Source organism: Stegodyphus dumicola, chromosome 1 (assembly GCF_044657685.1).
Source record: "Stegodyphus dumicola isolate Sdum_Otavi_A_Nest chromosome 1, ASM4465768v1".
Taxonomy (NCBI): domain Eukaryota; kingdom Metazoa; phylum Arthropoda; class Arachnida; order Araneae; family Eresidae; genus Stegodyphus; species Stegodyphus dumicola.
The window spans coordinates 207,149,144-207,172,878 of record NC_140768.1 but is presented as its reverse complement, the minus strand read 5'-3'; the positions used below and the strand labels follow the sequence as shown (position 1 = coordinate 207,172,878).

Genomic DNA, 23,735 nt, shown 5'->3' with positions numbered 1-23,735 from the left:
CGGTATATTGATTCTGATTCCAGTGAATCCGATTCCGAAGATGATTTTGGAAGTGAATACCGTTTAGATGTTTCAGAATCTGATTGTTCAGATTTCGGTACTTCTGAAACAGAAAGTGATTCTGATTCAGAAAGCTTGAGTGATGCTCGTCAGTGGTGTGAACTCAATAGGGATACACCAAATCCTGCTCCCCCAGAATTTATATTTCAAGGACACCCAGGACTAAATTTTTTTCCTGACAGTGACGACATTTTGCAGTTTTTTGAATATTTTTTTGATGATGGAACTCTACAAATTATATGTAATGAAACAAATCGTTATGCTTCTCAGTACTTGAAAAAGAATGAATTGAAGAAGGAATCAAGGGCACAAAAATGGTATCCAACTACAAAAAATGAAATTATGATATTATTAGTGGTTTTCACTTTACAGGGCATCGCGAAAAAGCCTGAAGAAGATTTATATTGGTGTAAAAAAGAAATATTTCATACACCTATATTTGGGAAACTTCTTTCAAAGAGAAGATACAAACTCTTGGTGCAATTTTTACATTTTGTGGACAATGAGGTTTATGATCCCGAATCGCACCCTAATCCAAAATTGTGTAAAATATGGCCTTTGTTCGAGCGTTTGAATGGGAAATTTATGAACGCATATTCTCTAAGTAAAAACGTTTCTATTGATGAAAGTTTGATGTTGTATAAGGGACGCCTTGGTTGGGTGCAATATATGCCACTCAAAAGAGCTAGGTTTGGCATAAAATTTTACATGTTATGCGAATCCGAATCTGGTTACATGTGGTCATGCATAATCTACACGGGTAAAGGAACCATTTTGAATGAGCAATTCAAAAATTTGCCTGTGTCATCACAAGTCGTGATGACACTATTGTATCCCCTTTTGAAGAAAGGGCACTGTGTAACGACGGATAATTTTTATACGTCCCCAGAACTGGCAGAATTGCTAATAGCGTATAAAACCGATATATATGGCACAGTTCGCTTGAACAGGAAAGGTATGCCTATTGATCTAAAAAAAAAGGAAGTTGAAAAAGGGAGAAATTGCTGCATTTCAAAAGGGAAAAATCATGGTCCTGAAATGGAAGGACAAAAAGGATGTAGCACTGCTTTCCACTGTGCACAACACAGAGATGGTTGCAGTTACCCGCAGGAAGGAAAATAAAATGAAACCAAAAGTGGTAGTAGATTACAATGGAACTATGGGAGGGGTCGACCGTGTAGACCAAAGACTAAGCAGTTACAATGTCACTAAAAGAAGAGGAAAAAAATATTACAAAAAGATATTTCTCCATTTATTGGATATAACACTATGGAATTCATATGTGTTGTACACAAAATCTGGTGGAAAAAGAAGTCATCTTCAGTACAGGACGAAGATAATAGAAAAGATTATTGAAAAGTACCACTCGGTAGAATTTTCTGCCAAAAAAGGACGTCCTTCTGCTGATCACCCCCCATCACGTCTGTCTGAAAGACATTTTGTTGATTACATTCCACCAACGGAGAAAAAAAGTAATCCAACAAGATAGTGTATTATTTGCTGCTCAAAGAGAGACAGTAGAGGGAAGAAGGTAAGAAGAGAAACAAGATTCTACTGTCCAGATTGCGATGTTAGACTCTGTGCAGTACCGTGCTTTCGAATGTACCATACACGATCAAATTTTGATTAATAATTTCATAATAATTTATGTAAATGCACAGGATATAAATAAAATTTGTAATTCAAGATTAAAGCTAGGTATTCTAAGCTTTATATTTATAGTTAGTGTGAATTAACTCCAAAGTATAATGATTTCTGCCATACAGAAAGCCAACTTTACAGGTAAATACTCATTTATTACTCATTTATTTAAATAGATATTTTTACATTTATTTTTAGGAAATGTTGCATGCGAATGATGCTATTATGTTTAAAAAGATATGTATGTATGAAAATAAGCATAAAAAAAATTGACATTTTTTGATCCGTAATCCCGAAATAAAATGAGCCTGGAAGGGGTTAATATATTGTTCAGCCTAATTTCAAAAGGTCTTATGATCAAGCAGAAAAGTCACTAAACATTGGTAGTTCGACTCGAGTTTCTAGTCCCAGTGATCCCCTAGCTCTTTCTTTTTTTGTACTTATTTACTGTGTAAAAATGTATAGTAAAAATTTCAGTTCATGAAGTAAAAATACTTTTAAAATTTATTCTTTAAAAATATTGCAAAATTTTTCACCTTAGCGTATCTTTTTACAAATCCCTCTGATAAGAAAAAGTAAGGAAAGAAATTAACTTGGTTTCGGTGATTGATACCTCAGTGCAAATTATGTTTAACTTTTTCCAAAAGCATAGAGTTTAGCATATGGATATCAATAAATTATGGATTATTTCTCATCTAATTTTCTTAACATTTTTATTCCAGAATTTTCCTTTCACACTGTAGTGTTTAACTTTATGCATTTTGTATAATAATTTACATTTGTTTATAATTTTACGCGAATGAAAATGATTATTTAATTGTATAAGCTTTGCTGAAAGATAAACGAGAAAACAAAATCCTATCACTTGCGGTCAAGAGAGTATTTGATGTAATAATTCTTATATATTTTCTTTGATAGTTTTTATTTAATTTCTTTCATTTATGCATTACTACATAGTTCTTTTCAAAAAATATTTTTCTGTGCCACTATATCCATATTTCAGTTTCAAGGAATGAGTTCTCCGTGTAGGGTATATAATACTTAATTAACTTATGATATGAAAGATATCTAAATTCTCTTCTCATTTCTACTGTATTTTTTAAATTTCAAACCCTAAGAAATTTACTCTAGAAATCGTTTTCATGATTTAATATTTTATACTTATTTATTTATTTTATTCATACTTTAGCATTTTCTTTAAGTTTATCCTTTATCATGCTAACCTGTTTCTAAATATTTTTCTCAGCAAATATATTTTTCACCAAGATAGTCAAAGAATCGTTCGGAACTGATTGAAAATTTAGCTATTTAAGTAATATACACTGACTTCCGGTTGTAGGGGTGAAAAAGGTCAGAGCCAATAGTTGTGCTCATGAAGAATGCCTTGTAGCCCACAAGTTGTTACAAAGATGAATTTAATGCCTGCAAGAGTATTACGAAAGTCCTCTGAAAATTTCTTTTGTGTTACAGAGCAATTAACAAAAGGAAATCTAAAGTGATGTATAAAAGAAATTAAACAAACAAAAAAGAAATGATTTTTCACAGACAATTCAGTGTTTCTCATCAATTAATTCAGTTTTTACTTCACGACAAGGCAAAAATACATAAAAACTCAAAATATCTGTATTAATTACAAAGTAAATTTTAAACACTTATTTCCTGGAATAAATTCCAGAAAGGATTAAGCATGACTTAACTCGCAATAATAATAAAAGAAGGCATTATCTTTGTTCTTGCCAAAGCATAGTTTCTCTAGATTGGCAACAAATCCTATATTTCTTTATTTTTATTTTCCTCTTGGCTACAGTTGGCTTCGTAAAATAAAATTGTAACCCTGTAGGCAACGGGGGAAAGAAATTTTGATCGCCGCAGTTGGACTATAGCAGGATGAGAGGGGGATTTTCATCAGCGCAGTTGGAGAACACCTGTTTAAAAGCTCTTTACTAGAAAAAATGAATTTTGAAATGCTTATGTTTCACTTCTTGCTTAGAAACTCGAGTATCCCATCATTTATATTAGAAATAGAAACAAATTATAACTCATGAACCCATACAAAAGATTACCATATATAGAGCAGTGAATCACCAAAAATATTCCTCAAAATGCTAATTCACACTCAAAATGGCAGTCATAAAAACAGACAGAAATTTCAGATGATTAAAATTAAGGACCTTCTGATGATTTTCGCCAAAATTAAGGACTTTTAACGACCAAAAACCGATTCCAAAAAATCTAAGGACTTTTAAGGACTGTACGAATCCTGGTTTTGATGTCAATCAAGCAAAAAGTGGAATTTCTACAAAAAAAAAAAAAAAAAGAGGGCATAACTGTCTCTAAATTGTTTGAGAAGTACTGTACAGTCAAAAGTCTTTAATCCGGACCTCAAAGCTACAAACTTTCTGCGCATGCGTCAACGCATAATGCGTTAATGCATGCGCATAATACGTTTACACACGCGCGTTTAATGTATAACGGACAGTATAAGCTAAGCTAAAATAATCTAATTGTCTAGTTCAGTTAATGTTGCAGATTGCGTTGTTCCTTAATCTTCTAATTGAATTTGGCTTATTATTTTTTGCAGACTGTTAGAGCAATTTTATAAAAGTAAACTTAAATTTTCGATTATGTCAAAAAGAATTTCCGATTCTGGAGCTACCAAAGGATCTACAAACCGAAAGCATGTTTCGATGTCCATCAAACAAAAGGTGGAATTGCTGCAAAAAATGGATAAAGGCATAGCCTTTCATTCTCTAACCATTCCGAAATATGTTTATCAATTTCACACTGCTCTGGGGGGGGGGGACGCGGCGCACAATGAACTGGAAGTTGATCTGTCAGCATTATCCTTATCTTCAGGGCAGATGTTTTTATTTTATTCGGCTTATAATTCCTTACTAAATGTAGTATTTCATCTCAATGTACTCCGTCTTTGATATGATTTAAATCAAATTCCTCGTCATTATAAATATCACGAATACAAATCAAATAGTTTTCTGGTTGCAATTTTCTAATTTTGACTATGCTTTACGCATGCGCACGTTGAAAGAAATGTTTAATAAAGTAAACAAATAAATATTAAGCTTCTTTTTTTTAGTTTTTTTCTTTCTTTCTTTCTTTTTTTTTCTTTTCTTTTCTTTTTTTTTTTTTGTAAATTTTGATACCCTTTAGATCACATAATTGCTCTTTATTTCATAAATTACAGTTTCATATTTTTAATTTTATAACTTCTGCATGCCATCTTACCAGATTTAAACTGATGATCTATAATCCAGAAAAACTGATAATCCGGAATCGTCGAAGTCCTGACGAGTCTGTATTAAAGACTTTTGACTGTATGGAAAATAAACATTTAACACTATTTTTAAAAAGTGCAATAGAAATAAAAACTTTAATAATACATTTAACTAGCCATATTTTACAATTTCTAGTAGCAATCATACATGAAAATAAACATTAATTAAAGGCAGATTTCCACAGAGAACAATTTGCTGTTACTTCAGTTTCTGCTCACCAAACATTTTCAAACTTTGTAATAGTATTTTTCAAATTTCATATTATTTCAAAGGCAACTTAATATTATGTTTTGAAGTTTCAAACAATACTGTTGAGGAATTTAACAAACTGTAGGCTCCTCAGAAGACAGCATTAAGGAATTTTACCATTACTTTCTTTAAAGACCAATACATATAATATTATGTTGGGAAAAAATTCTACTGTAAAAAATAAAGGCATTTAAACAACTACAAATTTATCAATTTCATTCAATTCAAGCAAGACCATTAAAATAATCAATATTAAAAAAATGAAAAAATCTTTTAACTTGGGTAATCAAAGCTTGTGCATTTGTACAAGAAGCTACTCATATACCATTTTCTTTTTCTTTCTTTCTTTTTTTTTTTTTTTAAATAAGAAAGTGCCCACTTTTTAAAATAAATCTGTGAATGATATTTATAGGAAACATGCCTTTGGTAATACTATGAATTTCAGCATATGAATAACTGTTCTATTTATCATGCAAACTAACATTCAAGCAATCAGCTGAATGTTATTTTTTTTTTATCCTGCTATCAAAATTTTCACATTCAGAGTGTAGAAATTTAATTCCATGAATAGTGTATACATATAACAGATTGCAAAAATTAATTCAGTGATTTACAGTTAAGTTCATGAAATGCTTATAACTGTGAATGAATATGCACTTCAATCATGAGTAATTTGCTTTCAGCCATAGGAATTTCTGATAACTATCTTAATGATTTGATAAATACTGATAAATAATCTAAATTCATTATTATAAATTAAAATAACAGTTCAGTCTCAAGCAAAAAGCAGTGGTAGAAAATACTAAAAAACAAAGAATGCAATGAAAAGTAACAAATTACGTTAAATGGCTACTGTATCACACTGAATGGTTGTTAATGTTTCTAACATAGCATTACAGTCAATGGTATTTACATTTAGAAGGCTCTATGGGAAGTAAAATGATTTTAAAGGCAAATAAATCATACCTTATTACAATGCAGATGATGACTACTGTGAAGATAACTAAGCAAACAGAAACAGCAGCCAGGAATGTAATCAAATGATACGGACCTGTATATGCCATCAGCTCTCCATTATACACTAAAAAAAGGGAGGTTTAAACAAATATTTCCTTTTAAAAGTCAAAACAAAACAATAATAATAATAATAATAAAGGTTTTCTGTTATCGAAGGAAAGGCAAAAAGTTTGCAAAAATACCAAACAAAATATACAGTCACATATAATATGAAAATATATTCATTGTTTGGGCTTCAAAACACTTATTTCATAATTTTTTTAACAGTTCAGACTATTTTTAATATCAACATACTAAAAAACAAAAACAAAATATTAGGCATATTATGAGTAGCTAAAAGGGTATAAGAGAGGGGGAAATATTTTAAGGCTCTGATACTCATTAAGCATCATCTGATGATCTTTAGTGGAGCTTCTAACTGGCCAAAATTGCCACATTCCACTGCTTGAAAAATATAAGGACAAAAACATAAGCAAAATATTCTTATTTTATTTTTCCATGTTTCATATGGAAAGAAAATTGGGTCATAAATACTGGATCATATTCTGGAATTTCTGGAGAAAAGTTATAGTTTTTTTAATGAAACTCTAGAATGCTAGGCTCGCAATGAAAAAAATTTATACCATAACACATGCTTGGAATAAATAATGTTAGCAGAAAAAAATAAATCTATACATCTGTTTTAAAATGTATTTGAGACTGCATCAGTGATTCTGAAGGTGAACGTGCTTGACCTAATCCTCCATCAAGAGGTCAAATATGTAAGACCCACCAATTTGTATTTAGAAATCCAAAGTGTGAATTCTGCTGTTTTTACAGTTGACTATAATTACAGCAAAACATTCTATGATATGCTTCTATAATGGATTTCCTAACAAAATCCCATTTATTTTACATACTTGGGGGGGGGGGGGAAATCAGTAATTTTTACAGCAACAGCATTTTTATTCAGAAAGAAAATTTGCCAAGCTTCAATACAGAAAAAAGTAAGACAGCTATGATATAACAAATTTATTCACATCATTTTCCACTTCTTCAAGACATTCACATTAATAGAGCTGCTTTAAATTTTAAAATGAATTCATCTACATAGTGACTGTTTTAATCTTACTAACTGATTTGCATGTAGATTTTGGGTGCATGGACTCTGATTGATGAAGCAATAATAATGATGATCTTCAGGAAAACGGGGATATCTAATACAATGATGGTTCTGAAGACTGAATGTGGAAAGATCAAGTGAATGGTGACTAAAATGTTGACAAGAGTGACTGTAGTGATGACTTGCACACTGCAACAGATGGCACAAAGAGCAACATTAAATGATTTGAGGCCTAGAAAGTAGAAGTGGACAACAATAAGGCTGGAAAGATTCAAGATACAGGGCAGAAGAAATGAAAATATCTAATTAGATGTTGTTAATATTACTATGCTATTGGAATGACTGGTTTGTGATTTTATTGGAATGTAGGTTTCTTTCAAATTAATGTTGTGATAACTACTGAAAATTTATTTATCTATACTTTTCATTTGTTATGCTCTTACAGTAACTGTGTCCTTCAGAATTAAATTATTCACATATTTTTCTCCTCTTGATTTCCATACAAAATAGTTTATAAAAGGGGTGGGGAATACGCAAATAAATATATTTTTTACAGGTATCTATCAAACAGAAGTTCAATCTAAATTGGAAAATTAGGCCAAAATCTATAATACACTGATAGATTGTATAGAAAATTAGGTTTTAAGAGCATAAATAAAAAGTCATCTTCTTTAAGGAGTGATCTTGCTGTGAAGTGCAAAATTTTTTAAACAGATGAAATGAAATTGAATAAAAATTATACATTCTATAGGACAAAACACCCTTTAAAAAACATCCAAAACTGGAATTAATATCATTAATACAATTAGCAAATTCTTATGAATAAGCAGATTTGAAAAAAAAAAAAAAAAAAAAAAAAAAAAAATTATCAACTGGAGTTTTGCAGAAATGGATTCAGGACCATAAGGGCCCGTTCAGACGAGGGCGTAAAGGACATAAGTGGTTAAAGCCGAGCTCCGTTGCCAAGGCAACCAGTCACTGCTACGTCACAGAATCTGGTTTAGGGCTCGTGGCACAAGGTTCCAAGGTTTCAACTTTACGCCGAGTTTGGGATAAGCGTCGACCAATCAGAGCGAAGCTAAAACGAAGCGGCTTTCTTAAGACGATTTCGCAGTCACATCGAAGGTGACTTTTTTTTAATATGGAACACATCGTATCCGAATGAGTTGTAATTGTATCCGAACAAAATAATGAGTTGTAATCATATCCGAACGAAATAAAGAGTTGATCTCGCAAGAAATCTACGATGATGACATGCATTTTTTAATGAGTTTTTCAATTTATATTGAAAAATATGGATGAAACTCGTAAAGCGAAAGTTAAGCTCAGGATTATGCACGCTGTGTATGATCCTGTAGATGATTGATCCCTTCCAATATTTTTCATTTTATTATGAAAATTCTTTAAAAAAAGCATGCTTGCAAAAATTTTATTTTTTCTGTGTAAATTATTATTACTTTCTTTCTGTCTATAATTTTTTTTAAAATTATTTCTGTAATTTTTTTCCTGTTTAATTATTTTTGTATTTAAGAATAAATTTATTAAAAAAGCTGGAAATATTGTATTGGTATTTGCTTCAAATGCTGATTTTCTTTTTAAACAAACTTCATGAATTAATTTTACTAAAACATCAAATCAATATCAAGAATTTGCTGTGTTTTTTTTAACAGTAAAAATATTACTTAAAAAAAAAATATTTTCACTTATTTAAGAATAGTCACAATAGTCAATTCAATGGTGTAAGCTTTGTATAAGTAATAAAAGATTAATCTTTTGAGAAAAATGCTCTTATGAATTCCAAGAAAGAAAAAATGTAGTGAAATATCCTTAAAACAGCAGTCAACAGTTTTGTCTCCTGTTAAAGTCCAGTTTTGTCTGTTCTGTTTTTTAATTACGTTCTCCATGAAAGGAATTTACTTTTAATGAAACTAAATGCCACACATAATTCATAACATGGACTATAATTTAATGAATAGTATTTGTTATTATTATGCACTCTTTATTACTATCATTTGAATGGAGTTTTGATCATTAAATTCATGCTATTTCTCTGGTAGAAATTCCTGGATAAGGTATGAATGTTTATAATTTTGATGTACTTGAAGACCTTGGGTACCTAAAATTTGTCAATGTGAAATTACTTTTGAGATTTAGTCGTAAATAGAAATGACAGCATATCTTGAAATTAAATTCAGTGGTGTGGCTTATACATGCAAATTATTAAAAATAGATGTATACAAACAGCTGGCAAGACAGCAAAATGTATTTAATGATTGAGCATAAAATACATTGTTGGGTGAACGTTTCCTAGTATTGTACTAGTTGTGTTTGCTGGTCATTGTGACCAGTTGTGGGATACTAGTACTAGTGATAATTGATACTGGTAGTGCAGCAAACTACTATAGTGATCAACAGGGACAGTGAATAAGGAGTGCTAAGCATTTGATTGAAAATAATAATGTATGGTAAGTACTGTTTTTAGCTTAACTGCTTTCACACCTGCAAAATAGAAAAATATTATATACAGGCTATCTGTTAGTTATCCTCAAGATTTTTTTTAAAATTAGGCATATTTAGAATATCGTATTTCTCCTAAGAGAAATTATATATAAAAATTGAAGAAGGTTTTATGTAGTATATAAATATGCATGTGCATGTTTATAGTATAGAGAGTACTACAGTACAATGCAGAAATATTCCATACTGCTTTGTACAGAAAGATATGTGCCAACCAAGTATTGTTCTTTCAAAAAAATATATCTAGACCATTTTGTTATTTTTCTTTTTTTACCTTCATCCTCTTGGCTAATGAGAAGGGCAGATAAAAGATCATTCTGTTGAGACAGTAAAACTTTGTGGCGAGCTGAAAAAGCCATGACACAACTAAAAAAACAAGCAGAACGAACGCGGGAAATCAATCAAGCGGGAGAACAGCGCGGGAAAGTTGTAGACATTCCACGCAAGCGCAAATTTAGCTTCTCTCATTGGCCATGGCTTACACCTCGTTTTCGCAGGTGTGAACGGGTCTCCCGTATTTTATGCCCTTATGACTATGCCTCTATGTGCTTTACGCCCACGTCTGAACGCACCTTAAGTGATTAGATATAGAAGATTTTATTTCCTCTCCCCCCCCGACATAGGATTCTTTTTCTTCAACACAAAATTTTAATGCTGTCTCACCATGCTATAAAGTCCCAAGGAATTCAAACCTGAAGTCAACATTAAAATTAAAATGAAAAGAACTTAGATTGGTGTAGATTTTAAATAAAACTCTTATCAGTTTTGAGGGTGATGAAATCCTACTGGAACAAAAAGTATGAAGGGTAAGAGCCTTATTTATGGGGGGGAATCACTGGTGGAGCAAAAGATTAGATGAATTTTGAGCTGTTTGTTGAAGATAATAATGTAATGAATGAAATGTTAAAAAAAAAAGCTGTTTTGCAACCAAAGTTAAATGATAAACCAGATGTAATTAAAGGTGCCATGGCCAAAATATCTCAGTCTACCTTACTTTATGCAGTTCTTAAATTGGAGGCCTGGACCTATGACTATTTTTCAAGATATATTTAAATGTGAAACACTTTTCGCAAATCCTGAACACATCAAATTAATTTTTTTATTTATCAAGAAGATAAAAGCTTCGAATTTTTTATAATTTTTCATCAAGTTATTATACAATGAAATTTAGTGTTCGGTTCACTTTCCACGTACCAGATTCAAGGTTTTGATATGGAATACTTAAAAATGATTTCTTTTTGGATAAAGATAATTTTATACTTTCAGGAAAGCACTTATTAATGCTATATTAAATAAAACCTATTGGTAGATTTACCAGACTGAAAAATGTTATCCTAATATAAAAATAGTTTCACCAACTACATAAGACAACACTCCATGTTTTGTCATCCTATTTTATTTCCCTCTTCCCCTTAAAAATGCACTGAAAGAGTTAGATTAATTTATGCTTAAATAACAAATATATATATATATATGAGGGAAAAAAATATTACTTGGACTTGGAGTAGCAGGTCTGGCAACAAATTTTGGTACTAGATATTTATTACACATATCGCTGTTCGAGCAACAAGCAATAGTCTTGGGTACTTGATGAGGTACTAGATGGCCTTTGCACTGAAAATAAATGCTTCAGATTTTAAAAAGCAATGAACAATGAAAACTGAATTCAAATTTTGAATAGAATTATAATATTAATCAATTCAAATAATTATTTTGGAAGAGAATTAAAATCTTCAGATTTTTTAAATGAATAGAGATAAGGTAACACTTTCATAACAAAAAGTATCTTATGTATACATAAAAATTTAAAGAATATTTTTTCAAGTGAAGAAAAGCTGCAGCTTTTCTCATTTATGTTTTTTTAGATAGATGTGAATTTTTTAATACAAGTTCTATATACCCCTTCGGCTTTGTTACTTGCTGACTTGGATTATATAAAGTAATTCAGATTTCTATTACAACAAAAATTTTTTTAATCAAAACTGAAATCACCCTTCTTATTTAATTAATGCAACAAGACACTTGCTTTTTTTTCTTTAAAGTTGTGTTCACACTCGTCCGTTGGCATAAAAAGCGGAAATGTGAAAAAAAAGTACATCAATTCACACCAATAATTTTGTGCGGTACTGTGATTTCCTATGATTACATTTTTTAATTAAAATGGATCCAATTTCTCCTATATCAAAACTTATTTTACTTCTTACTTTACATGCCAAAAGAAACAGAAGTTGATGGGTTGTACTGATATGTGACACATGACTACAAGCAAAGATATTCAAATAATTTTAATGAAATATGATTTAATGACATACACAGTTTTACTTAATTACTTTTAGCAAGAAACATCATCAATTTGAATACTAATTTTCAACAGACTATCCCAGAAAAGAATCATTGTACATAGCTCATTTATTTTATTTATGAATTTTGTTGAATAATTAATTGTTTCATGATGTACGTAGTACTTTAATATCTGGTTATAACAAAATTTTTCCACCAAAAAACGTTCTTTGCAGTCCGAATTGCTTTTGCCAGAAAAATAAATGCATATTATTTTTGTCTTCTCTTCTCCCCCCCCCCCCAAAAAAAAAAGAGAAAGAAAAAGTCATGGAAGATAAAAATTTGGTTAATTCATATGGTTATCAAAGATGAAAAAAGCACAGCACAAACCTACAATATACAGTAACCACTGCATTTTGTTATCAGCGCATTACCTCAGCACAAAGATATTGTTAGCAGAAAACTGATTTTTAATCTTTGTCTTCAGCAAACTGAATAAGTATATGCTGCTTTAATTCTAGTGATAAACTTTTGTGTTAGTAATTTTTTTTAAATACCAATTCTGGTATAATACCACCCCTTGTGGGACTTGAATCCAGGATTTTCGGCTCTGGAGGCTAAGTTTCATCTATTAGACAACAGGAGGTCATAAAAGCAACCTTAAATTGGCATAGATTTTAAGTAAAATTGAAAAGCTAGGATTTCGAAATCTATCATAATTTTCTCACAACAATCCACTGCTTTAAGTTGTTATGTAAAAATTACCAACCATATCTCACTTATGGTTAATAATTATGATTAATTGTTTTTAATAAATTTCAGAATTTTCTTTACAATAATTTATTCAATTATTGTATCTATAATACTTTTAATTATCATGTGAACTTTTTTATTAATCCCTTAACAATCACATAATTTTCAAAAAACAAGCATAAAAAACTTTTTTTATTCAAGAAAATTGTTTAAAAATAAGTGTATGAACAAAATATGTATTCATTTTTAATTTTAATTTTTTTTAAAAACTTGAAATCAAGAAAATTTAGCTTTCAGAAGAAAATCAGCAATCAAGCTTAAGAAATGGATGGTTTTTAATCTTTTGGGCACTCCAGCTCAGAAATATCATGGGCACGAGAAATAGAGGGCAAAATCCCACATGTAACTTTGATGGGAGAGAAAATACAGAGATTAGGATTATTCAATCTGACTGCCTGGCAATCCAGAAAATACGATTTCTGAACTTGTTTCTAACTAGTTGTCAGTTTACATGACCTAGTTTACTAATGCGTGACCACATTAGTGCGAATTCGCCTTAAGTCTTTACCTTCTGCTAACACAATTTCTTGCTTTATGATATTCTAATAATTGCAAGGTAAGTCAGTGATTATCCTCAATGCATTTCTTATGCTACACCTTTCTTTTGTGTATGTTTGATGTTGCTAATTCAGTTCTAGCATACTACACTACCATTAAACCATGGCAGCTTTTTGTTTGCACTAAATAAGATAAATACAAAGTTCAGTAATCCATTTCTTGTGATCTGGAAGGCATATCAGGTGCTTTAATCCAACAAAAATTTTAAGCAACATTCAGAAATAATGTTTTGTAGTAAAAGTGCTTGACTGAACTGAAAGAACAGTCACATGGAAGTTACACAAAAGAAGAAACCAAGTACCCAATTACAGCCATGAATACAGCAATACTAAAATGCTCTATCAAATATATGAATGATTATTGATGAAGTAACAAATCAAATTTTTTATAAATTTATTACCTTACATAAAATCATCTTGCCAAACTATGCTTTCATAAAGTCTGCAAAAAACATATTCCAAAACAACTCATAATATTGCATATACACACACGAACACTTATCAATAACATCTGGAACACTACAGTGACAAATGTAGTGTATTTTATACAGTTTGCTTCCAATAATCCAATAAATATTCATGTATTTTATACAAAGAGGCAATAATTTTAAGTTTCTTTGAGAATGTCTTGCAGCATGACCAACATTAAAACATAAAAATTTCCTTTTGTATCGTAGAGTTCTGATATGTTCTACGTGAGAATTAATATGAGGAATTATTATTGATATGACTGCTCAGTTTAAGAATTAGTTTTCAACACTACTACATTTATAGCATCATCATAAATTATTCTAAGAATGAAGAAATTCTCACAAGGTCATTGATATTCATATGAAGGAATAAAGTGTCCAAAATATAATAATAATAATAAACCTTAACTGAGCAGGTGAGAGTTTTTTTTTTTTTGTTTTTTTTTTTTGTTTTTTGTTTTAAGCATGAATTTTGCAAAAATGTAAGCCTTCTCTAATCATCATCCTATCTAACTACATCATCATAAAATATGTAAAAATCTGAAGAGCTTTTGGTTCTATGGAGTAAATTTTCATTGGTGCTATGTCCCACACTTCCAGTTTTTACTATCATTCTTAGACTTATTGGCATCTCACCAATAGTGAGAGTTGGTTACCACCGAACCATGAAAGTTAGTGGTGATGCTGAAAGGTTGTGCTAATTGTTCCCATAGAATTCTTAGTTGCACTTATATCCAAAACTCTTACAATAAAACTTTCATCAGTCTTTCAGCACAATCAATCAAATAGCCACTGCTACGGAAATATATGACTTGTTTTATTTTTGGACTTCATAAAAAACTTTTGGTAATCTCTACTATTTTGTTACGACAATTTTAATAACACACCCTTTCCAAAATGCTTAAGTTTGAATTTCCCCGCAGGTCATTCTTTAATTTATTACTACTATGTTGGCTGCATACAGCTGTTTTTTTTTTTTTCGCATTTAACAGACAGATCTTAATTCTTTCAACCAGCTGTAAATGAACCACAGGTAGTAACAAATGTGATTCTACATGAGTCTTCTTCTATAAATGAGTCTTAGAGCTCACTTTTTGTTTTTCCAAAATGCAAGAAAAAATAAAGTAATAACAGCTATTTTATATCCTTGTTTCTAAATTAAAATATGTTAAAAAGTAATTTAAAATCAATTCTGGTTACATCAAATAAAAGCCAGGTGTTAAAAGCGTGTTACAATTTCACACTTATCTGTAACTGATGCTAAAGGCTGGTTTAAACTTCTCCATCATCCAAGCGTCTCAAACTGAGTGAAGGGACCCATCAAAGATCAAGAAAGTTTATGTTACGGAGTTCTTAGGCATAAATGCCTTTACCTCTACATCATCTGAAGAATAAAATGTCATCATCAAAAGAGGGGATTTTCTAATATGGTAAAAATTTTGATAAGTCGAAAAAAGCTTTTAATAATAAGTGCCTTCACACTGAGAAAAAGGTAAAAACTCAAGGTCTAATTTTATGCCAAAATAAAGATCAGAATAATTTAGATAGGGGCAGTCATCATCCACAAAATTTTTTACTAAAAACTAGAAAATAAAAGCAGGTGTTTCTTTGATACTTGAACTTTCTTTACGAACTTCAAAGAGTGAAGAACCCGTAAAGGAAAAGTCAATGACTGAAGGGACCTGTACTCTGATAGATTGTTTACACCAATCAGACCAGACTACAACTTGCCTTCCTTTGTTTGCAAAATGGATACAGACGTACAAACTGCTGCAGAGTTTATGAAGATTTATACATTTTTAATTATCATGTGAATTTTGTTTATTAATCCCTTAACAATGGCATAATTTTCAAGAAAGCAGTATCCAACACACAAAACCTAAATGAAATATGAAATCAAGCTTTTTAATGGTCACGCTCCTTTTTATATAAAATAATAGGCCTTAAAATTGTCCCAGCAGAAACAAAGCTGTATCAGTATTGCCTCATTTCCATAAATGATATGAGTATACTTGAAACAGTGTTCTTTTCGCTTGCCCCAATTCGAGATGCTATAAGAAAGGCATTCATATTGTCTTACTCTAAGGATTCCAGCAATTATCATTTTTTGTTTATGAAATGGAATGATAAACAAAAATTTAGATGTCTAATTAAAATTTAAATAATTTTTGTACACCAATTACCATTTATTGTCAATCTTTGCAAGAAACAAGCAACACAATCAGTACCCAATACAGTGTCCTTAAATAGTTTTCAGAAACTTTCTTCAGTATAAATAATATGGTTTATAAAAATATAAGAAAATAAATACATTAAATTACTACTTCTCTTCAAAAATTCTTAATTGAATACACAATAATATATGCTGTAAATATAAGAATAAAAAACATTGAATCCATACTTGCATAGATTTTAAATGCTTATATTTAATTTAAAAAAAAAAAAAAAAAAAAAAAAAAAAAAAAACCACTATTCTTCATACCTGCATGAAGCCATTTGAATCTGGTGGCAAGCACCCATATGTTATTTCATTTTCTAGAAGACCAGTTTCAGGATTATAAACTTCCTCTATTGCACTAAAACACTGACTATCTGGACGAGCAAAACAGGAACCATTTGGCTGGTTTGGAGGGCATTCACCAGCACAGTAACAAATTAAAGCAGATACTGAGAAAGAAAAACAAGAAATTTTAAAGCAAAATGCAGTGAATTTAAGAAATCAAAACACAATATACACTTATAAAAATATAATGTAATATGCATATATATATATATATATATAAACTATTTTATACATCTATACAAGAGATATGCAATTACATATAGATATCCCATTCTTTATTAAATGCCTGCTTTACACTAACTTGCTTTAATAGGGATGTGAATTCTGTTAAAAGTATTTTTGCTTTTATAAAAAAAGGTGAAATGTTAAAAATAAGATTGTTTTTTCATGTATTGATTTTAAGGCTAGTTTTGCAGACTGTCTGGTTTACTTGTGAGGATTACATGGTAAGAAAACTCTGTCTAAATAATGAAACCCACTAGTTTATATCAAATATTTTACAGTAGGCACACCACATAATAAAGATAAGCTTCTATCACTGGTTCAAACAAACACTGAAATTGTAAACATAACAACTTGATGGATACAAATAATGAGAATTGCTAAATAGATGATTGCTGGCCACCCTTTTCTTACACTGCAGGTTTTGCATCTCCCACTACTAAATTTCTGACTCATTTTAATGCAACAACATTACTGTAAAACATTTTAGCACCAGTGCCAGAGCCAGTCATACTGAGAGGCAAAACTTTAAGAATTTAGTAAAAAAAAAATCAGGTTGCAGAGTTTGCACTGGGTAGCAAAAAGTATAATGTTGGCTCTGCCAGCTTTTAATCTTTCAAAGTGCTTGCCATCTAACTGAGAATTCCAAAAAGTGAATGTACACTTTTCTTACATTATTTCTATGGATTGTTTATTTATCATATCACTTTCAACTTTCCTATCATAAAAAGTGGAAAATACCATGTATGTGTTAACAACTCTTCCACACATTTTGACCGTAATACAGACTGAACAAATATTTTAACTCATTAGTAAGTGTGTTTACTTAATTCTGACAGTGCTATTCAGTTTCCTTTTGAAACTGAATTTGACAACTCTTTTCCTAAAATTTCTAATTATTAAATTCAACTTCAACATTACTCTTTTTCTTGCTTGCCTTCTCATACTAAATTATATCATCCTGTTTACTAAAAAATCTGATGCAGACATGAATGATTTCCTCATACGAAATATTAAATTATATACATTTTTTTGCTGCATTTCATTTAAACTTGTGTCCTCGAAATTCATTACAGATATATTTCTCATTAAATTAATTTAGTTCTTACTTCGCAGCAAAGCAAAAATGCATAAAACCTCAAAATATCTTCATTAGAAATTGAAAAATATAGAAAATCGTAAAACAACAAATACAGTTAAAACAAATTTTAAAAAAATTATAATTAAATAGAATTTCAATGCAAGAGCAAGCAATTTGGTCAGCAGATAAGAAGGCAGATTTTTCACAAAACTGAAAGTTTACTTTTGGTCCAACTCGGCAAAAAGACAAGGAAGATGCAAAAACTGAATTCACTATTCTGGCCAAGTTTCAAATGTAAACAAATGTGCCTGCTATGGTAAAAAGAAAAATTAGGCTTAGTCGCACTTAAACAACTATTAAATTGTTGATAATTCTACAACTATTGCATGCAGATTAACTAAAGGCATAAAAACCTTAACTGAAGTTAAGAACAACATAATTCAACCATTTTTAAAGCAAAAATTGCAGAATCTACCAATATACAGGAATAAAAAAAAACTGAGCCGAGAAACAGATATCATTTTTCTTTAAGTTTCATTAATTTTTTTTAATTGGTGTATTGCTTGTTTAAGTTTTGGTTTTAACATTTTAAAATTCTTTATTACATTTATATGATTATTTTAAATTTATTAATTATGAATTTCAATTTTTGGTCTGTGTGAAAAAAGAGTTCTAAATTTCTTACTTTATGTCTTTACTGATAATTTTTCAGCAGCTTAATGCATGAAATACTAGGCATGTTTATATTTTGCTTTTAAAAACAGTGTTTTGTAATTGTATATACAGTACAAAGTCCGTAATCTGGACGTCCATTATCCAGAATGATCCATAATCCGGACCTCAAAGCCACAAACTTATGCATTCGCGTAATGCATTTACGCATGCGCTTTCAATGCGCGCATCCGCTACGCATGCGTGTAAAGCGTTTACTCATGCGCACTTCCTATAGTGAAGAAAGTGACACAGAGGTTATTGAAAACGAAAAAATATCGATTGAGAAGTTAGTCGGAATTCTCGACACAGCAATTACAGGACTTGAAAAGTAGAACTGAACAAGAAATTACGTCTGTTTATAGAATTAAAAAGAAAGATGTAACTGACCAAGAAATTACGTCTGTTTATAGAATTAAAAAGAAAGTATTAGCACAAAAAATGAAGCAACTTAAACAACTTACATTGAAAGAAATGTTTAACAAAGTAAACAAATATATATTAAGCTTTTTTTTTTTTTTTTTTGTAAATTTTGATACCCTTTAAATCATAATTGTTCTTTATTTCATAAATTACGATTTCATATTTTTAATTGCATAATTTCTGCATGCCATCTTACCAGATTTAAATTGATGATCTATAATCCGGAACCGCCGACGTCCCAAGTCTGGATTACGGACTTTGTACTGTATATACTTTTGGTGTGGCCGATTTCAACTAAAGAGAAATGAAATCAATTTTATACTACGTTTGGGACAAAGAGTCCTTTATTCTGTGCTTACATGCATGTACGCAGAGATGTCACAAAAAATTCTCTTCAGATTTCATTTTAAATCAGTTTAAAATTTTTTTTTGGGGAAAAAGGGTCTTTTATTCTGTCTTTACGTACAGATGTCATGCAAAAACACTGTTCAACTGCATTTGATACTGGTCAAAATGGATATTTTCATTGAAATATTATACCAATTTTTCATGATTACAATACTTCCTTTAGTTTGTACAAGGAAGTTAAAATAAACACACATACGTATATATATTTTTAAAGTTTACTGCACCCTCAAAGTTTGTTCTTCACAATGTTTTGATGCTCGGAAACTCAATAATCTGAAATCTGATGCCACTGATACATGCTTTTCTCCACAACTATTAATAAAGCCTTTAAAAAATGATAAATTAAAGATACTCCTTTTCCCATTACAAATAGCCACAGTAACTTGTCATTCTACTCTTCCCTTCTATTACTTAAAAAATTATATAGAATTTCCATCAGTTCAACATATAGGTTATTTTCTCATAATTTTGTTTTTCTAAAAGAGTACTAAAAATTTTGTATTAAGGAAATGAAAAGAAGAAATAAATAAATCTTTAACAGCTATTTAGTTGATCCCATAACAACAAGTTTGACTTTAATTCTGTTAAAATTATCCTTGAAAATTCTCCAACTGTAAATTATATTTCTTTGATGTCTTTCATGCTTACAAAAATTTATCTCTTCAGTTAATGACAATAATTTCAACCTAGTTCCATTTTAATGCCATCAAAATTCTAATACCTCAGTTCCCCTCTTTTAATTAATTAATTAATAGATAACAATATGTTCGTTTAAACTTTGCTTCACCTATTTATTTCCATATTTATCTGTTTTTTCTTCCTCAACTGCAACATTTCCCCCCTCCAGCAGAAGCAGCAAAAGAATGATGTATAATAACTGCAGTAATATTTATAAAGTCAGAATGTCTTTGTTTTAATCCTGAGCAGTGCGAGTAGAAGATTTCACACTGCCGTTACTTCAGAAAAAGCGTGATGTAACATGGTGAAGTATGGAGTCTTGAAGAAGGATTTATGTAATTAAAATTAAGATTTAAAGGTCTGTTCCAAAGATGAAGAGATAAAATTTAAGTCATACATCAGATTAATTACAGTCAGAGTCTTATAACAGAAGTTTATTTCCATTTTCTCTTCTTTTTGAAGATTACAAAATACTTCTGCAATGAAACTTAATTTTTTCCAAAATATTATTTTATTTATTCATTTCTAGAGAATACATGCTTTATATCTCATATAGAGATCTCTCCAAGTCAGGAGTCATCAAACTGTAGACAAGAGGGAATTTCGTAGTTTCAAGAAGGGTCAGCCTTTTATTTAGCAGATAGCATTTAGTTTGTTTAATTGAATACAAAAAAACTACTTTTACCAACATTATGGTATTTATAAACATTTTATGTACTTTTCTTTTTAATTTATAACACATATTAAAAATAATCTAAGTTTAAATAAATGTATGTATATTTTTCAAGTTTCAGAAAAGAAAGGCGAGGGAGAATGTTCATCTAGCAAAGATGAATGGAGTATAAAAAGTTGAGTACTACTGCTCAAATGAATTTATTTGCAAGTTGAACATTTAATTAATGCTTTTAAAATCAATCGAAACTTCATTTTAATAGTTACAAAAATTAAATATTTTTTATTTACTACAGTTTTATTTCTGTAAAATTTCTTTAGACTTTCCTTTCAAATGACACAAAATGTGCTCTCAAACAATAGTTATTTGTAATTTGATTTTACTCTTGAAAGATTTAATAACATTCGAAAATTTTTTTGCTGGTCAACCATTTTTTCTTTTTGGAAACTGAATTAAGAGATTCTAGCTAATAACATAATTCAAATTCTTCATTATTTTAAACTTTAAAGTAGAATAGGAACAAATATATTTCATCCAGAAACTGGACGTATTTATGGAAACAACGGAAAATAAAAATCGACGCAATTTTTAAAATCAATTCAATTCTTTCTCCAATGGACATATTGCGTAATACACATTTCGCTGAAATGTTAAGAGGGACAACATTTATCATCTTCAGGAAATATTGCAGATGTAACTGAGGCATTTTACCACTGCTTGTAAGATGCTCGAAAAAGAGAAAAAACAAAGTTAAGCGAGAAAGGGGAGGGCCTTAATTCTACGTTGGCGCCGCAAATGCGACCGCCATTTCGAAATACAGATATGATTACTTCCTCTATTCATTTTAATTTCCTTCAAAGTTTACGGATAGTTAAAAATTATACTGCTTTTTAATCTTTAAGTAGCAATTAGAATCTTTCATGTATTTTAATGCACTGACTTTTAAACTATCGGTGCAATATTCTACGACGCCAACAAGCGAGGAACAGATTTATGATTCGAAGACAAAGTATCCACTGTAATCTAACACAAAGCTGTTATTAAGAGACCTAATTTTTGACCTCTCTTCTTCGTTTACGCTTTCTCAGCCGTCATAAAGTCGCCAATGGTTGCAGAAGAAAAATAAACGCGTGTTAGTAGGTAATTTCCATGATTTTTTTTTTTTTTTTTTTCCCGCTTAGTTTTATAAGGCATAATTCGATGATCAAGGTCACAATTACAAGGGGACAGTATGAAGTTCATTGCAAAATTGCTAATATCCTTATTTTTTATGTTATATTTTAAATGGCTCAACACGTAACTATAACGCGTTCAACATTTCTGCCGATTTTACATAACTAGCCACTTGAAAACAAAATTAATATTTGCCAGCTTTAAGAGGTCGAACTAATGTAATTACAAAATAAGCCGTCTCGAGACGGTTGCATGATTAAACAAAATTTATGTCAGCTCATTAGACTGCTACTTTAAATTTATGAACGGATTAAACTAATGAAATCATAAACACACAATTTCTTCAATTTTCAGAAAAGATGCTTCAGACTATAAATAAAAATTTTATTAAAATACTGGTAAGTCTATTACTGGTCAACTACAAGTTCCTGAAAATCCTGAAATTCTTTCACAACCATTCCTAGATTTGTATTCTCTATATAGGAATATCTAGAAAGCACAAAAATTAATATCAAGAATATGAACAAAAATCTAGGAATAAGATATTTTCTGCTAAAGTGGGATTCTCAAATGAAATACAGGCCTGTCCTGCATAATCTGGAATATTTGATCAACTTAGTTTATGCAGTAGAACAATAACTTTTCCATTAATTATAAATGATTTCCTCTTTATAATTAGGAATAATATAAAATTCAAGATCAACTACACTCTTTTGCAAAAAAATCGAAGCACCAAGAAGGACTTTTGCGATCATGACAAAATTTGGTATGCAAAAACAAATTGATCGAACATGCAAATGATCAAAATTTCAAGCCTAATGAAGAGGAATTGGAATCAATGCACGCATTTCTAGTGCACAATTCGCAGAGTATAAAACCAGTAACAGAGGTGGAAAATTTATCTTTTTTGTTGCTGCTATTGTAATTCCGTAAAGAAGCAACTAAAGATGCCATTACGATGATATCGACGACCTTACAGACAACTAAACGACTTCGAACGTGGTCACATTGTAGGTTTGCGTGAAGCTGGGTGATCGTACTGAGCAATATGCCGCCACATGCAGCGTACAGACACTGCCGTGCAAAGATGTTGGCAGCAATGGTTGCTACAAAAAAATTGACGACAAAATGAAGGTGCTGGAAGGCCAAGGAGCACAAATGCGAGGCAAGATAGGATGATTGTTCGCCAGACCCAAACCGCCCCCAATGGTATCACTGTCGAATATTTAACGCACTGCAGCCACGTCTATACCTCCTGTGGTACCGTCCACCATTTCATGCCGCTTGTCTGAGGCGGGGTTACGTTCATAGAGGCCTTTAAGACGTTTGCCTTTGACCCCACAGCATTGGCAAAGTCATCTGGAGTGATGTCACAGTCGATCCTTATAGCTGCCATCAGACTGGCATGGTACAGTGTTCAGAGATGAATCCCGCTTCACTCTTGAAACAGATTACCACCGTGTTCGTGTCTGGAGAGGACGGGGCCAGCGGCCCCTATCAACCTTTGTTTTATAAAGGTATACAGCCATAACCCCTGGTGTGATGGTGTGGGGCACTATTTCTTATGACAGCAGGTCATCTTTAGTCATCCTCTATACATCTTTAACAGCTCAAAGATATGTTGATACCATCCTGCGTCCAGTTTCATTACCCTTCATGGCACATCATCCTGGGGCCATTTTCCAACACGATAACGCAGGCACCATTCGCATATCTGTGGACTGTCTTTGTGCGGTTGATACTTCCTTGGCCAGCAAGGTCACCAGACCTTTCACCAATCGAACATGTCTGGGACATTGTAGGA

At 30.9% G+C, this 23,735-nt stretch overlaps 1 protein-coding gene across 1 annotated transcript in view; it reads right to left on the bottom strand.

Annotated features, from left to right (window-relative positions):
• Positions 1 to 23,735, bottom strand: part of tkv (serine/threonine receptor kinase thickveins) — a 69,927-nt gene that overhangs the window by 34,633 nt on the left and 11,559 nt on the right. Inside the window, exons 2-4 of the mRNA XM_085825019.1 lie at positions 16,482 to 16,666; positions 11,373 to 11,493; positions 6,210 to 6,324 (exon numbers count right to left, since the gene is read on the bottom strand). Coding sequence (XP_085681145.1) covers positions 6,210 to 6,324; positions 11,373 to 11,493; positions 16,482 to 16,666 — 421 coding nt within the window. The remainder of the gene's footprint in view (positions 1 to 6,209; positions 6,325 to 11,372; positions 11,494 to 16,481; positions 16,667 to 23,735) is intronic.